This window comes from Actinia tenebrosa, unplaced genomic scaffold, assembly GCF_029948245.1.
Source record: "Actinia tenebrosa isolate PJP-AT-01 unplaced genomic scaffold, QUT_ActTen_1.0 PGA_scaffold1__47_contigs__length_23844297, whole genome shotgun sequence".
NCBI lineage: Eukaryota > Metazoa > Cnidaria > Anthozoa > Actiniaria > Actiniidae > Actinia > Actinia tenebrosa.
In genome coordinates this window covers 12,014,701-12,031,629 of record NW_028292578.1, presented here as the reverse complement: position 1 = coordinate 12,031,629, position 16,929 = coordinate 12,014,701, and the positions used below count along the sequence as shown (strand labels likewise).

Here is a 16,929-nt window from a genome sequence, read left to right as displayed (position 1 = left end):
TTTCTGTCTGTCTGTCTTTGTTTGTCTGTCTTTGTTTATCTATCTATTTATATGTCTGTCTGTCTGTTTGTCTGTCTGTCTGTCTTTGCATTTCTGTCTGTCTTGTTTGTCTGTCTTTGTTTGTCTGTCTTTGTTTATCTATCTATTTATATGTCTGTCTGTCTTTTCTTCTGTCTGTCTGTCTGTTCGTCTGTGTGTCTGTCTTTGCATTTCTGTCTGTCAGTCTTTGTTTGTCTGTCCGTCCTTTTATCCATCTGTCTGTCTGTTTGTGACACATATTTAAATGAGTTTTTCTGTGGCACAGAGAAGATTATTGATTTCCAGTTCAGAACAGTTAATCGACCAATTGTAGTATACTACTTCGACAACCACACACACCATAAATTAGCTCTTTCTCTTATAATTAATTTAGTTTCAACTTTCTTTTCATTATTCATTAACATTACTCCTGTGAATCAATAAAATGTTAAAATGTTCAAAAATCTTAATCAGCAGCCTTTTGTATTATTTTCTACATCAGATCGAGGAGAGATGTTCACTTGTACCAATGCAGGTGGTGGTCACCCTGTGGTAAGACCTGCACGCTCTTCACCATCTCCTTCCCCATACAGGCCGTTTGGAGGCTGGGACCAAAAGGAAGTCATAAACTATAACGTCACTAGATGCCCCATGGTGCATCGGGGCATTAAAGTTTTTACTGATGGGAAGTCCAAGGGATTTGCTGTACTCCAAGTTGACCCGTCTACAGGGTAATGACCAAAACCATATTCACGTCAGTATTTTTTAAAAATTTCAACCATTTAAGACCACATGACATAGGTTTGCTTTAGTTGTATCCATATTCATGTGTCTTCTCATGTGCACCTGTTACCGTCGTTTGCATTACTACACAGTCACCCCAGACACAAATCGAGTCATGTAGTTTGCAATGGACTTCTGTCAATCATTCATGTTGACGCCATTTATACACGTTTGGATCAGTGAGTTGGCTTTTCTATCAAACTTTCTCAGTCAGATATCATGAAGGAAAGTTCCAAAAGCTATTGCAATAAGTTTGAGTACATCCAAGTAGAATGAGGTGCTTGATTGACGGCAGTCTTTTGCAAACTACATGACACGATTTGTGTCTGGGGTGGCCACATAGTAATGCAAACGGCGGTAAACAAAGAAGTGATACTCTAGGGAATGACACACTGTCTAAAAACCTATAAACGTCTATTGCTTATTCCATAACAGGCTTGTGAAACGACCAACTATACGTAACTCAACAATGGTCGATGACTTCGTTCATTTCTTAGATGAGACAATGGTTGAAGATGATATTCATGATGTGAACCTTGTAGTAAGTAGTTTCAAACTGCTACTCCCACACCCAAACCCTATGAATTTCTTTTCTTTTCCTTTCTTTTGACCCATTTTGTTGTTGAAAGATCAGTTTAAATTGACTTCTTATCTTGGGCAATTTTTTTCCATTTCTGACCATGTGTCATTCCCTAAAGTATAATTTCTTTGTTTAATGGTTGTGCATTAGAAGACAGATGAATATGAATACAACTCAAACAAAGAATCTTATTCTCAAGAGAATGACACATGGTCTGAAATGGGCAAAACATTATAACGTAAAAAGTTTTATTTTGATTGATCATTTATTGATTTTAACTCTTTCTGTTGCATCTAAGGTCAAGGGACGTGTTTTCCCCGCTCATGCTTTCATTCTCGCATCAAGAAGCCCAACATTTCGTAAACTTCTACTAGAAGAACACAAAAAAATGTCTCATTCAGAGAATGTAGCCATAATGACTGTGAAACTAGATAATGTTGAGGACTGCTCTGTAGTAACCAAGTATCTTCAGGTGAGTTGAAGAGTTTATAATCATTATAATAATAACAATAATAAACTCTTTATTTAAAGAGGGTAGCACGGAATAGTTACAAAATAACTAATAAACTGGTGGCCCTCATTATCATCATTATTATCATTATCATCATCACCATAATCATCATCACCCTCATCATCATCACCATCATCACCAGTATCGCCAACATATCATCTGCACAATAGATTATCATCATCATTACCATCATTATTATCATCATAATCATCATTATCATCAGCAGCAGCATCATAATCATTACCATCATAATCATTACCATCATCAATATTACCATCATCACCATCATTATCATGATCACCATCACCACCAATATCATCATCACCATCATCATCATCACCATCATCACCATCATCATCATCACCATCATCATCATCACCATCATCATCACCATCATCATCATCACCATCATCATATGGGTGGTGTAGTGGTAAGAGTGATTATCTTGTTTACAGAGTTGCTTGTTGGTTCTCTCCTTTGCTACTGGGATTTTCCTATTTCCACTATTCCTCCGTTTACAAAAGTGAGCTTCTAAGTAAAGAAAAGCGCCAAATAAATGAGATGTTTTTCTGCTTAACAGGATTTGTATAGTGGTCTTCAGGTGAACGATGCCATTCTTTTTGGCTCGAAAATTAACAACAAACCAACGAAAAAGACTCCCAAAGCCAAGGAAGTGAAGGTCTCTAATGGGCTGGACGAAGGGACTGAAGATTTGAGCTTATTAAACTTACTTGTTCAGAATTACGAGGAATTTACCATGGTAGATTTAGACGACTTCTCAGCTCTTTCATTTTTGGATAAAGAAAAAGAAAATGATGTTGTGGAAGATGTTAGTGACCCTATGGAAAGTGCCAAAAAGAAGCCAAAAAGTACTGCAAAAACTGATATGAAAACACAACCTAATACTAAACATAAAAGGTATTCAACATTGCTAAAATGCCGTTTGCAAACTACTTCTATCCTCCAACATGAGCAGCAGTAAGGGGGACTCGCGGTCGATGTCAAAGATTTACGGGTTTTACAGGCGGTTTAAGGAAGGCGCCGGCAGCGGGAATAAGCCGCGCGACAAGTCCTTACTGCTGCTGTGTTGGGAATCAAAGATAAGTGTTTATAAAAATGTACGATATATATACGATGCATGAATGTAAAAAGTTCACCAATGACTTCTGTATAATTTGCCTAAGATCCAAAGTTAACATACCTAAGCCCAAGGGTTTCTGGTGTTGTGGTAAGAAAATGCAAATAGAAGACGACACGTCAGCGCAGTGTTACGAATGTGGTAAGAATATTCGTAATGCCGTACCAAATGCTACCAGAGAGCAGTATTACGCCAATGGAGGTCGTAAGAAAACGCCATATAAGAGAATAAAATACTTCAGGGACTGGATGAGTCATATCCAAGGTTTACATCCGATATATTTAAGCGACGAAGTAAAGAAGAAAATCATAGACCATTTAGAAGAGCCAACCCCACAAAGTCTACGGAAAACGTTGAAAAAATTAAAGCTAGGGAAATATTACAAAGCTATTCCCTATCTTTTGTCTGAAATTACCGGTAAGTCTATTCCTGAGGTTTCTGATATGACAAAAGCCGAGTGGATGTTTTGTCGGCTGGATAAGGATATTCCTTATTACCCTGACGTAATCTATGAAATATTTTACAAAATTGACCCAAACCACCCCCTCTTGGGATGGATTCCAAGAAGATAGTGGAATTAGCATAAATCTTATGGCATAAGATTACGCGTAATTTCTAGACTGACGTTCGATATGTAAATAGAATCCTGTCACGATATTTACTGAGCAAGCTTTCTTTGAAGCTCTTCTTTTGCCTCCTGGTAGATCTTTTTGCGAGATTCCTCGGAAAGATCTTTTACGACTGTTTTTTTATTCCTTATGTCCGTCTTTAATTTCTCGTACTTTTCCTCTTCGGCTAAGATAAGCGAGAATTCTACGTCGTCTATCTTTCTGTCACGCAAAGCCTTTGAGACAAGGTCGGTAATAGTATTTACTTTAGCCCTAGACAGAGCTATTGTAGTGTCATGCTTGGATATTTTGCTTGACAACTGTTTCATAATGCCCATAGCAACAGCCGAAATAATACCACAGGCTGCCCCAACGCCGGCCAAAGGAACTCCAACGATTATTCCCGGCCCAGTAAGCGAAGTAGCAACGCCGGAGCCCGTTAACACAACAGATATGGATCCTGAAGTTATCGCAATCTTATGTAGCGTACTCCGGGCTCTAACGTACTTTTTTCTAACTTTTTCATAGTGTTTTGCCTGCCCTTCCAAGTAAGCCAAGATTAAGTTCGCTTTATTCAGACGAAAGTTTTCGGCGTTTAGTTCATTAGGTGTATAGGGAACATCTGGGTACAACTTAGGTGCTGATGGTATAACATCCATTATATATACTAATGTACGACGCTTTTGGGAATGATATTGAGGAGCAGCCACATCACGACAACCGGGATTACTGGAACTGGAGGGCCTTTAGGAAGATGTTTCCGCATGCAGACCCTAGTAAGTTCGAAAGAAGACCCGATGGGATTTACTATAACGGCTCTAGGATGTACAGCAATGAGGATTTGAAACATTCAAAGCTGGAGCAAGTAGGTGATCAGGTGCAGCGATTGACGATTGTACGCCCCGTTCATAAAGAAAGGCCACCAAAACCCGAGCATAAAGCACCTAATTTTCCTAGAAACTTATTGTTAACCACGGAAGATTACCCATTTTACGATGCTGAAGGTGGTGTAAACAACTTCGAAAAGCTGGTAACGCACCTGAAGATTTCAGTGGGTAAACAATCATTTAACGTAATACTAAGAAATATCTATAAGAATACGATGTTGAAGCATACGTCGGGTAAAGAGGCCAGGGAATGGTTAGCAGGGCCCAATATGCGGTATTGGCCGCAGCAGTTAGACTTTGCTATTTGGGCTGCCACTAAAGGTTGTGGTGTTGCCGCGGACATGTTTCACATTCCAATTATGCAGTTTCACGTTGCCTTTACGGTAAGGAGGTTGTTGAAGGAGCTTAACGCACCCCTACCAGGAGATGGAGCATTTAATCCAATGAATAACCGATATGACGCCGCAGCCCTGGAAAGGTTAATTAATGAGTTCAAACCACAGCAAAAAGACTTTCGTTATAAGGAGGGTAAGACGCATGGGCTGGGTATAGTTTACGTTTGGGGTGCCAATGGTGAGAAGCCGGCTGACTACGGACATCAGGAATACCCAAGTAATGAGTTAGAGTTCAGTGATATGGGTGGTAATAAGGGTAATAATTCATTAATTACTAGAATTCAAACGAACTACCCCGGCACTTGGGATCCATTTGTGTTAATGAAAGGAAAAGGTTTAAGGAACCTAGCCAGGATTAACCGTAGCATTGAAGCATTCGTGTACTGCATCCTGGGAGCGCAGGTAAATACCCGCAACCCCATTGTTGGATCCCAAGGCGCTTCACAGGAAACGCAACAAGAATTCCTAACTTTATTTGAGTCTGCAATAATAGAAAATGACATATCTAAATCGGTGCAGAGATATCAATTAGCGGTGCAGCAGTCTAAAGTGCGACTGGATTACGCTTTGTCGCCTGGTTGTTGGTTGATGCCAAGTAATTTGGTTATCAACGCCAATTCCGTCGTGGGTTATAACAACAAACTTCAGCGAGCAACCAAGGATATGAAGTTTGGGGTGAATGACGTGAACTCTGACACTCTTAGAAGCATCCCCCATTTCGTGGAGAAGCCTAAGAAGGAGCACGTAGAAAAGCCCGCACCAAAGAACGTAAAGAAGAAACCATCAAAGAAGGTTTTGCCTACGATATCTGAGGAATATGACCATAACTTACTAAAAGCCGGCTTAGCCACCGCAAGCATTGGTCTGAGCTATTATATATGGCGATGAACAACCCCTACGTAACTGGAGTAGATTGTGTCTATACGACATACACAGGCGAGAAAAAATACTCCCAGGCATCTTGGGTGGACGTCACGGGGATGTCCGTGGACCTGAACTACTCAGGGAAGAAGTTAATCCTTTGTAGTATTTGCATTGGTACGAGCAGCCATGCCAACGTCGGCTTTAGGTTCCTGGATGACAACGGCATACTGCAGCCTATGCGCACGAAGACGAACAACAGGGAGCCTGCGCATTTCTCCGTAGAGCCCAACCCCGGCAGCGTCGAAAATCTATCGGTTTGGACTTTCCATATGGTTGCTGATTGCCATGGGAAGGTAAGGCTGCAGATAAGAGTAGACGATACGGGAAAGGTCACGGTAAATAGCATAGAAAATCAAAGGGATACTATCTATAACCACGCCACCATCAGCACTCTTACGGTGCTTAGCCTTTAGGAGGATCTTTGATCCTTGATATATATGAATCCGCACGTTAAGGAAAATAGGTTTTTTCATTACCTGGGGGAGGAGGAGTACAAGAACGATGGTAATTGGCACGACACCGGGCTGTGGGTGAAGGTTGGGGGCCTGGGATTGATCATATGCACTATTGACATTTCGGCGGGGCGTTCGTGTAATGTAGGGTTTAGGATCGTCGATGAGACCAACAACCCACTAATGCCTTACAGAGCAAAAATTAGTAATAGGCATCCGGTTCACTTTTCTTCGGAGCCCCCCGTGAGTAGCGCAGAAGATCTAACGCCAGCAACGTTTCATATGATAGCCAATTGCCAACATGCAAAGCTTCAAGTTCGTCCCAGCGAGTTGAGTGGCAAAGACAGCCGCTTTCGGATAAATGCTGCTCCGACAGAAGGTCCTCCGACGGATGCTATTTGGAATCATAAGCCCATTAGCACCATGACCGCCATACCACTAGTTCCGCATTATCAAGGCGGTGCGAATACTATCTTTACTTATCCCCAGTCGAGGACGCCTCGGACACCCGACGACGATAAGCCCGACATAACATACAAGGATAAGATTAACCCTTCATCTTCTTCAGGAGTACCACTCCAATAGCTACGACTAACATCCAAATGTTATTCCCCACAAACTTTAGCAGTTCTCCGCCGGCCCTAAGTGCCAAGGAAACAACCGAACCCAGCAGCCCAGGAAGACCGGCTGCCATCTTTTTTCCCAAGTCCGTCAGCCCATTGCCTAATTTCTTTACGCCCGCGCCTGTAGCCTTAAGCGTGGACAAGATCACGCCTACTACGGTGCTAATAGCGACCGCAAATGCCAGCGGAAGACCATACTTCAAAAGGGCTCTTTTTACCTTTTCCTTGGTGGTAAGTCCCAATTCTCTTTCCAGGTTGTCCTTTTGCGCTTGTAATTCCGCGACTCTTTCCTGAAGGGCTTCTAATTCCCTTTGTGCTGCCTCCCTTTCCTCTTCGGGACGAGTTTGGTCATTGATTATTTCCTGCTGCCGCTCTATTTGTCCCTCCAGGTCTTCGATGGCCTGATCTCTTTGCCGGATTTGTTCTTCCTTAGTGTTAATTTCGGCAACCAACCGTCGCCGTTCCTCTAAAGAGCCAGCTATGGTGGTACGTAAGTTCTTAGCTTCTTCCTTGCTTATGTCCAGGTCTTGCAGGGCGAGCTCGAAGGCTTTTTGGGCTTGGTTCCTATCGCGCAGGGCTTTGTCTGTTTGTTCTCTCATTTCTATCATTCTTTGGTTTTTGTCGTCAAGTTCTCTTTTTTGAGCATCGAGGAGTAGTCGGTTTTGTCGCATATAATCTGCTTCCCTTTCTTCCATTGTTTCCTTTAGTCCTTCGACTTCCCTTATGGCTTCGATGCCTTTTTGTTGCCGCTGCATTAGGGTCTTGAACTTTTCAAAGGCTTCGCTGGTGTTTTCATCGTTTTCTCTTAGTCTTTCCACCAAATTAGGTCTTCCTAATGCGTCTTTGATTTCTTTTGGGAGATTACTGGTGAGCCTGTCGGAGTCTTTCCTTTGGTAGAGATTATACCACTTATCCCTTCCTTGGTACTGGATTTGAATTTGCCCCTTATCTCCGGTTTGGAAATTAAGGCGGGCCAAGTCCACATTTGGAAATTTCTCCCTTACGTCGTCCAAAAGCCCCCTTAGCATTTCGGTTCTTAGGTCCGTGGAATCCAAGTTTTGCAATTCCAAATATTCTGGAATAGGTCGCCCTGGGTTCCTTGATTGCCACTTATCCTCTAAGGAACGCCAGGCCTCGCGGGCCCTGCTGCCATATTTGCGTCTTAGCTTGTCAAAAAGGCCCCGCCCGTCAACGTTGTCATCAGGAAGTAAAGACTCGTATTCTTCGTCGTTAATGTCTACTTGGCCTTCTTCGGTAAGGGGGTCAAAATCCGTTCCTTCTACTTCCATTATATATGATAAGCTCAAAGTTAAATCCCAACGTATTACCTAAGCAGGTTGGCGGGCTGAAAGCGGAACGCACCTTTCACCGGGTCACCTTTACCCCCAGTAGCGCAAAGCCAGGGGAAACGCTGTACGTAGGCGTGCCCCGCCTAACGGATAACCTAGTCTTAGTACCCGGCACCTTGGCTTTAAGGTTCGACCTAGCGGTACAGTCAAGCCCCACAGATGAAAGGATTATCGTTAACAACGTGGGCCGCAACATCGTTTCTAAGATGCGCGTAAAGTTCGCCAGGGAATCCTTGCTGGACTTAAATAGGTACGATCTGTATACCACCTATAAGGATCTATGGTTGACGGCCTTTGACCGCGCGCAAAGGATAGAACAAGGAATTGGCAGTGTCATTCTACGTAAGGTCCGCACACCTACGAAAACGCAACCTACTGACGGCAGCGGAGAAACCGCAGTGGCAGACGCAAAGCGAATAAAGACAGCCTATGGTAGTAAGTATGTCATACCACTGGACTTTGAAGTAATCACGAATCACGGCGCGTATTACCCAAGACAGTTATCCGAGCTACAGTTTGAAGTAACTTTAGCAGATGCTAATAACATCATTGGTGGGCTAAGCACTGCACTTACCACAACAACCCCATACTCTATTACCAACTTAGAGCTGCAGTACGAGACCGTGTACAGCGAAGAGCTGGCCCGTAGCGCTGGCATGGAATACAGCTCCGGAAAGGCATTCCTTTACGACCACGTAGTGATGTATAAGACGTTCAGCTTCCTGGATAAGACGGATGAGGTTATCAACCAAAGCATTAACCTCCCCCGAAGAAGTCTTACGGGGTTGATGCTGGTGTTTGCTAAGCCCTATGAGGCTGGTAAGCGCGACTCCGAGGCCTTTCACAACCCCAACATTACTAACGTGGGGGTCAACATAAACGGCGTTCCAAACAAGGTCTACTCCCAGGGGATAAAGCCCGCAGACGTGTACAGAGAGGCCATGCGCAAGTTTGGCGACCAAATTAGCCCCGAGGAATTCTTTAATGATAAGTATGCGCTGTGGATTGACATGCGCACCATTAACGACGAAGACCTACATGGTCAAGGCCTCCGTCTAGTAAATACGCAGGATGGCATAACATTGGAAATCAAACGCACCAAGAATGCCTCCGCGGGCGACGGTGATAAAATAAACTGCTACGTCTTCGTCGTGTCTGACGCGCAACTGAGCGTAGAAATGAACCAATTGAAAAGCGTTGCCTACTAGGACGGCTGAGGAACGAAGTCGTCAATGTTAAAATATGTCATTCATATACGATGCTTCGCGTATTTGAAAGCAACGGTACGAAACTGCAAGTCGTGCAAGGCGATAAATTGTACTTCAAAGCAAAGGAAGTAGCGGCCGCATTGGGTTACGAGCGCCCAAAAGATGCGATTAAGGTGCACGTTCGCGATAAATACAAGGTAAGGCTTAGCGAACTTAGAATGGAGGTGAATCGCCTCCCTTCCAATTCACACCCACATTCCCTGTATGTGAACGAATCCGGATTGTATCAGTTGATATTCTCCTCGAAGATGGCAAAGGCAGAAGAATTCCAAGATTGGGTCCTCGAAGAAGTCCTACCCGCGTTGAGAAAGACGGGTAAATATGCGATGGACAAACGCTTCGACAGCCCGAATAAATTAGTTTTTAAGATAGAAAATGAAGCTGACCTGCATGCAAAGGTAGTCGATTACATGCGTAGGTTTTACCCTGAATTCATCATAGCACCAGGCCTTGGCGAGCTGCAGGATTCAGACAGCAAGCGCATAACCTGCTGGCGAAAAGGCTACCAAGCCGGTCAACCCGACCTTTTGATCCTAAATGCGCATAAGAAATACCGCGGGTTATGCATTGAGTTAAAGACCCCAAAGGGAAACGGCGTATTGTCCGCAAAGCAATCCAAAAAAATTGCGCAGCTTGATGTAAATGGTTACCTAACTATGGTTAGCAACGATTACGACGTCATCTGTCGTGCCCTGTCGGATTATGCGGACGGCATTCGTATTCCCTGTAAGGGCTGCGTAAAGCGGTTCAAATCCTACGACACTTTGAAAACGCACCTAAAGATATTCCATAGGTATAATGAAGCTCAGCTTGACTCACTGGCGTGATCTTGTCCACGGTAAAGCATACGAAATAAAAAATTACGTCGTCTTCGAAGACATCGACCGTTTACGGTTAGTCCTCAAAGACTTAGAAGGCAAGGAATATTCCCTTTGGGCGCCGGATTGCGTGCGGTACGTAATTCAGGGCGAGGAATTCACCCACTTACGCAGCTATGGTAAGGTAAATGGCCGATGGAAGTTTGACATTGAAAGAACAGTCACTCCATCTCCTCTTTGTAGTTAAGCGCCCGCTGCGCTTTAGGATCCGCGGAGCACCAATGCCCCACAAAGGATCCTTCGGAGAATACCCTGTCGCAATGAAGGCAGGTGTATTTTTTACGCGGCTTACGAGGGGTAATGCAGTCGGCAGGTAGTTCGCAAGTAATACAGTCCATATATTGAAAGGGTAATTAGAATGCCTCCCAGAAAGGCAGCTGCGTAGGCTAGCATATACCTTTAAAAGGGGTTCTTATCTTTATTTATTATTATTAGATTATGCAAGCGCCCTTAAAAGGGGTCTTTATTTTTATTTATTATTATTAAATATCCTTAATTATTCTTAATAATAATAAATAAAAATAAGAATGGGATTTGAGACTCTTTGCACAAACCCTACTTTACTATCTTAGGTCCTTTCTAACTTCTACGGGCTTTCCTTGCCGCCTCATTGCCGGCATGCCAGGCCTCAAAGCGATCTAAGTACTCCTTAAAGCCGCCTTGGCCGTCGTAGAGACACTGCCAAACATGTTGGTCACTTCTTTGACAGCCGCAGCGCTCACAAGTTGCCTCCCAATATTCTCTATCCTCCCACCTTACGCCTTCGACGCAGTCAAACTCCGCAAAGCGCTGGTCAATTTCCTTCTTCCGGCGCGTTAACTTCCTTTGGGTTTCCTTTGGGCAACATCGTGCAGCAACGTCGCCGTGCTCCTCGCAAGCCACGCTCAGCAGGTCGTAATTGCCGCGGCACCGATGTCGATGCCATTCGTCGTTCTTGTCCTCCTCGCAGCGCTCACATACGTTCTTTAGGCAAACGCGGTTATCAACGTGGTAATCCAACATCTGCGCGCTGCTAAAGAGGCGATTACACTCCTTACAACGCCTTTCGCGTGCCTTCTTAGCGCACACCTTCTTTTCCAGGTGGTATTTTAACATTTGCTTGCTGCTGAACTCCTTGTTACACCGCTCACACTCCATATATAATAAGGATTTAATAACCCTTATATGGGATACCGCATAAAGTCCTTAATGGACTCTTTTGCCCCGGATACTATTTCAAAGAGTGTCTCAGAATGTTGACGTTTAGGTTAAATCTTTGTTAAGTATATGTGGAAACTATTTCAAAGAGTGTCTCAGAATGTTAACAATAAGGTTAAATCTTTGTTAAGTATATGTGGAAAGCCCGTAAGGATTAGTAGGCGGCTTAAAATAGTAAAGTAGGGTTCGTGCAAAGAGTCTCAAATCCCATTCTTATTTTTATTTATTATTATTAAGAATAATTAAGGATATTTAATAATAATAAATAAAAATAAGAACCCCTTTGAAGGGCACGTCTTAACAAAGATTTAACCTTATTGTCAACATTCTGAGACACTCTTTGAAATAGTTTCCAGGCATCCTTAACAAAGATTTAACCTAAACGTCAACATTCTACGGGGGATATCGCATGAAGTCCTTTACGGACTCCTTAGCCCACGTTGCCATCGTCAGCAGGGCACCAAACCTTTCCGCGCGCTTCAGACCACACATTTCATCGTACAACTCCTGCACGCGCTCTTTTAACCGGTCTATCTCCTCCCTTTGCATTTCTATGGTGTCTCTTTTATCTTTTGCGTCGGCGACAATTCTTTGCACTGCTTCCACTGGCTCCATATATATCAGGGAACAAGTTCCCTTCGAAAGAAGGGATATAAATGAACCCAGATCACATGCCTTGTAACGCTTTAATAGTAGGACCCACCGGCTGCGGAAAGACCCAGTTCGTGGTAGAGCAGCTATTAGGACCCTTTAGATACCGCTTCGACTATATCGTGCTATTATGCCCCACCTACGTGAATAACCGCACCTGGACGGGCATAGGAGTGAAAGATGACGACTTCTTTGTAGATATCTTAGATCCTAACGAGTTATCCGGCCATCTTAAGTTTTGGCACAAACAATTCCCCAAGAATACGCAAACCCTCCTTATACTGGATGACATTGCCTGTGGGGACGACGTAAAAAGACGCACTTCCGAGCTCGTTAAACTCGCCTTCAGCGGTAGGCATGACAATATCAGCGTTTGGTTGCTCTCGCAGCAGCTTACCAGCGTCTCTAAGCCCTTCAGGGAAAACATAGGTTCACTTGTCGTATTTTATACTCCGAGTCGGAGTGACCTGGAAACCATCTTAAGCGACTACGGCGGTGAGATATCCAAGGAACAGTTACACGAATACATGCGGCACCTAAAAACGCACCAACATTCCAAGATGATCTTCTCTTTGAGGTTTCCGTATTCCATTAACATATATGGACATTGAGCAGCTCTTAGATGAAGTCCCCACACAGTTAGACGAAAGTAACCTCAAGGAACAACTTAACATCCTCGTGTCTTCTGGGAAGTGTAAAGAAATGATAGGCAAGGAACTTACCCATGAACAGGTTAATAAGTTGTCGGAAGAGGAGGTTAAGAAGTTCCATAAGAGGTACGAGGCTGCCCTTGCAAGTAAGACCACGGACGCCGTAGCAGACTCCGCTATCCGACTTGCGACTAAATTGCTTGGACTTGCACTGCCTATAGACGACGTGGAGCAACTGCGGAAGGACATTAGCGAGGACTATGTCATCGCCCAAGAACTTAAGATAACCTGCGGGTGGTTGTCTTTGAAGTGCGGTAAGTTAATGGCAGTCGCCTCTGCGGCACTTCACGTAGCTCAGCACGTCGACTTGAAGGAGGTACTAGGTTCCTTCGGAACATCTTGGAAGGACTTCAAGAAGGATAGAGAAGTCGAAAAGGTCTTCCAGGCGGCACTTGCTGAGGTACCTGATCAAGTCGCCTCAAGTACTTAGTCAAGTCGTTGTCAAGTCATTGCCAAGTCATTGTCAAGTCGTCATCAAGTTACTTGTGAAGTCCTTCAAGTCCCTTAATATAAGATGAGTGGCACCGAAGAACAACCACCCGTAGAAGATACCAAGATTACCAAGGCTAAATCTCCGGGCAGAGTCGCTGCCGGAAAGAAGCTCGCGGAGATGAATAGGAAGAACAAAGCCAAAAAAGAAGAAAAGGTGGAGGAAAAAGAAGAGGAATCCTTTATTAATCCGGGATACGTCATTGGCGCGTTAGGAGTCGCTATAGCAGCAGGCAGCCTCTACTTACAATGGCGGGCTACGAAGCCAAAAGTAGAACCACCAACATATCACGCACCCGTGCAGGAGCCCCCTAAGAGAAGCAAAATACCCGTGATGGAGTAATAACCTTCTCGCTCTGTAATATAATGTCAACCGCGTTATTGAAAACTGTTGAAGAAGCAGCTATCATTACTTCCATCGTTGCGGGTATTGGTTGGGTAGGTAAGAAAGTGCTCAAAGAAGACTTTACTGAAGACCCAAGCAAGAGCTTCGCTAATTTTGCTAAAATGACCGCTGCCGTAGGCGGGGCTATCATGGCAAAGAATTACCTACAGAAGGAAAAGTACCTGCCGACGACGTAAGCTTTGCTTGCGTCTAATATAAATGGCTAGCGTAGTCGTAGGCGGAGTTATTGCAGCCTTAGCATTCACTGGAGCTAATTATGGTGGTCAATATTTGGATAGATTAGTTAGAGGTGATCGCAGCGGAGATTTAGCCGCCGAAAGGAAAAGGCATGATTTAGCGCTGGAGAAATATCAGCGAGACGTGGCGGCTTGGAATGAAAAAAGACAAGCTTACAGGGATTGGTTGGACAAGAATTACCAAGACAAAATGCAGGCGGATAAGAACTTTGAAAATACAGACTACGCCTTTAAGCTCTATGCGCAGGCGCACCCCGCGGCATTAACGGGGTTAAGAAAGCCTCAGTTCAAGAATTACTACCAGCCTTCTAAGAAACAAAAAGATAGTGAGTTGGTATTCGTGGGAGTTGCAGGGCTGGCAGGAGGCGTAGCTTTGGCGTATTTAGTCTAAGTCAGCAAGCGTAGCTTACTTCTAGAAGGAAACTGTGTTTCCTGAAATATATGATCGTCTTTTTGGAAAGCGACAAGAATGACTTTACCACTTATCTGAATCCCCCCATCAAAGCCCATAAGGTTAGGCTGGTTAGTTGCTCTTTGTACAATTCTTGGTATAACCTGATTAGGGGCATAGTCACTGAGCATACAGGAGGATCTAACTATCAAGCCGTATTGCTGCCCGATGGACATTACACACCAATCACACTGGCCAAGGAATTAGCAAAACACGGTTATACTCTCACCACAGGATTGCCGCACGAAATGACCCTCAAACATAATATGTCAAATTATTCAATGACTTTTGGAAAGTCTGACCCATTGGGATCTTTATTATGTGCTTCAGGCAAGACGATTACCAACACAGCCATACCTGTGAAATGGAAAGTCGCATCCTCTTACGAAGTCTATTGCGACTTGGCCCATAGTTACAACAATGGAGAAAAGTCTTCTCTTATGTCGAAATTCCTACCTAAGGGTAATCCATTTGACCTGGTAGAATACACTCCCATTTCTTTAAGCTATGATTTGTCTAATTTGGTAGAAAGCATAAACATCACCATTAAAGTGGACGGAGAGACGGTGGATTTCAATGGACGTCAAATCAATCTCGTCCTGGAATTCATATAATGGGCCGCGTAGAGGATAAACTCAAAAGGATTTACTATGGACCTGAAGGCTATTGGAGAGGAGCATCAGCTATCAAGAAACTCGCGACCGCGGCCAGGGTATCAGAAGAAACGGCTAAGAACTGGCTAAGAAAACAAACCCTCTGGCAGGTTTATCTTCCCGTGCCTAAGTACATTCCCAGGCCCAGCTTCACCGTAAATACCCCCAATGAAGTTCATCAGGCGGATTTGCTTTTCTTACCGCACGACAAGGTGAGAAAAAAGACCTATAGATACGCTTTGACCGTAGTTGATATCGCAAGCAGATACAAGGACGCCGAACCCATAACCAGCAAGGATTCTGGGGAAGTCGCAGAAGCCCTAGGTAGGATTTATAAGCGCGTCTTGAAATGGCCTAAGCTGCTGCAAGTGGATGCGGGGACAGAGTTTATGGGCGTGGTTACTAAGACCCTGAAAGACCACAGCACCAAGATTAGGAGAGCCGAGGCAGAGTACCACAGGGGTCAGAGCATCGTCGAAAGATTCAATAAGACCCTGGCCGAGCGTCTCTTTGGGTACCAGTATTGGAAAGAGCTGGAAGATCCCTCCAAACGCAACAGGGAATGGACTCAGAGGCTCCCCCAGGTCGTCGCGGCTTTGAACAACGAGGCGGCCAGGGCTACGGGGATGAAACCCAAGGATGCCATAAAAAAGAAACACGTGGAACACAAGTCCTATGTCAGAAGTTCGAGGGCGGTCGGACTGAAGGAAAAAAAGCTACCCCGCGACATAGTGGTCAGATATCTCTATCAGCCGGGGGAACTCGAAGGTGGCAGTAAGAGAGCCACGGATCCTAACTGGTCCCTGGAAACGTATGAGATTTCGAAGTCCGTCACCAAGGAAGGGCAACCCGTGTTGTATTACCTAAATGGCCCAAGTCGCGGATTTGTCATGGAAGAGCTGCTCATAGTCCCCAAAGACTCAGAGTAGCGCAGCACCACGCGCCCGATTGCACTCTAGGCATGTCAGTCTTACATTGCCTCTACAATGGCCGCGTTTATTATTTATGCGATCCACGGAGAACTGCTGATCGTCATTTGGGTCAAACCTCCATAGTAGAGGTATGTTACACTTTGCACACCTTGCCCCTTTCTTATAGACGTCGTCCACGCATAGGTCGAACGTCATATTTTTTTCTTCGTCGTGCCGCTTGTAGCGAAGGAGTTTCTTAGCAATGTTCTCCTTAGCTATGCCTTCTGGGGTGCGGTCGTAACGCAGTTGCGGACCCCAGGCTCTTTTTAACTGTTTGGCATACTCCACACGGCTTACGGCGGTGTAGATAAGGTTGCTCCAACACAGCCGCTGGTCTATGATCCATAAGGTTTCTTTTATGGTAAGCCCTTGCGCGCTGTGGACTGTCATGCAATAACCTAAGCGCCAGTCTGGATGGGAGGTTATTTTTTCCACCTTTTCTATGGGTACCCAGGCTTTATCGTGCGTTACTGCGTTCTGCAGTTGGATGTCGGTACCAGGTACCCAGACGTCTCTTTTTTGCATGCGGGTGTCGTGGGGTTTGTAAGAAACGGGCACCAAATGCGTAGGGAAGCGCTCTCGGTGTATATTTAGCAAATCCTTTTGTATGCGAGACTGTGCCGCTCGCTTACTACTTAGCACCAGATCCTTAGGGTGCCAGGCGTATAGAAAGTCCTCGTATTTCTTCGCTCGTACGCGTTTGCGCAGTGTTTTGCATTGCTCGGCGTCACTGAGGCCCCTCAATTCCGCT

General features: G+C 44.5%; 1 protein-coding gene and 1 long non-coding RNA gene across 3 annotated transcripts in view; one reads left to right on the top strand and one right to left on the bottom strand.

Moving 5' to 3' along the window:
• Positions 1 to 16,929, top strand: part of LOC116304473 (inhibitor of Bruton tyrosine kinase) — a 33,673-nt gene that overhangs the window by 7,031 nt on the left and 9,713 nt on the right. Inside the window, exons 14-17 of the mRNA XM_089032586.1 lie at positions 521 to 749; positions 1,237 to 1,342; positions 1,680 to 1,853; positions 2,473 to 2,810. Coding sequence (XP_088888712.1) covers positions 521 to 749; positions 1,237 to 1,342; positions 1,680 to 1,853; positions 2,473 to 2,810 — 847 coding nt within the window. The remainder of the gene's footprint in view (positions 1 to 520; positions 750 to 1,236; positions 1,343 to 1,679; positions 1,854 to 2,472; positions 2,811 to 16,929) is intronic.
• LOC116291019 (uncharacterized) lies at positions 5 to 3,808 on the bottom strand. Of its 2 annotated transcripts, XR_016120191.1 has the most exons (3): positions 3,446 to 3,808; positions 3,094 to 3,201; positions 5 to 2,676 (listed from the first exon to the last, which is right to left on the bottom strand). It is a non-coding gene; the product is annotated as an uncharacterized LOC116291019 (long non-coding RNA). The 2 variants fall into 2 exon arrangements; XR_016120190.1 differs by lacking the exon at positions 3,446 to 3,808 and having other exon boundaries at positions 3,094 to 3,439.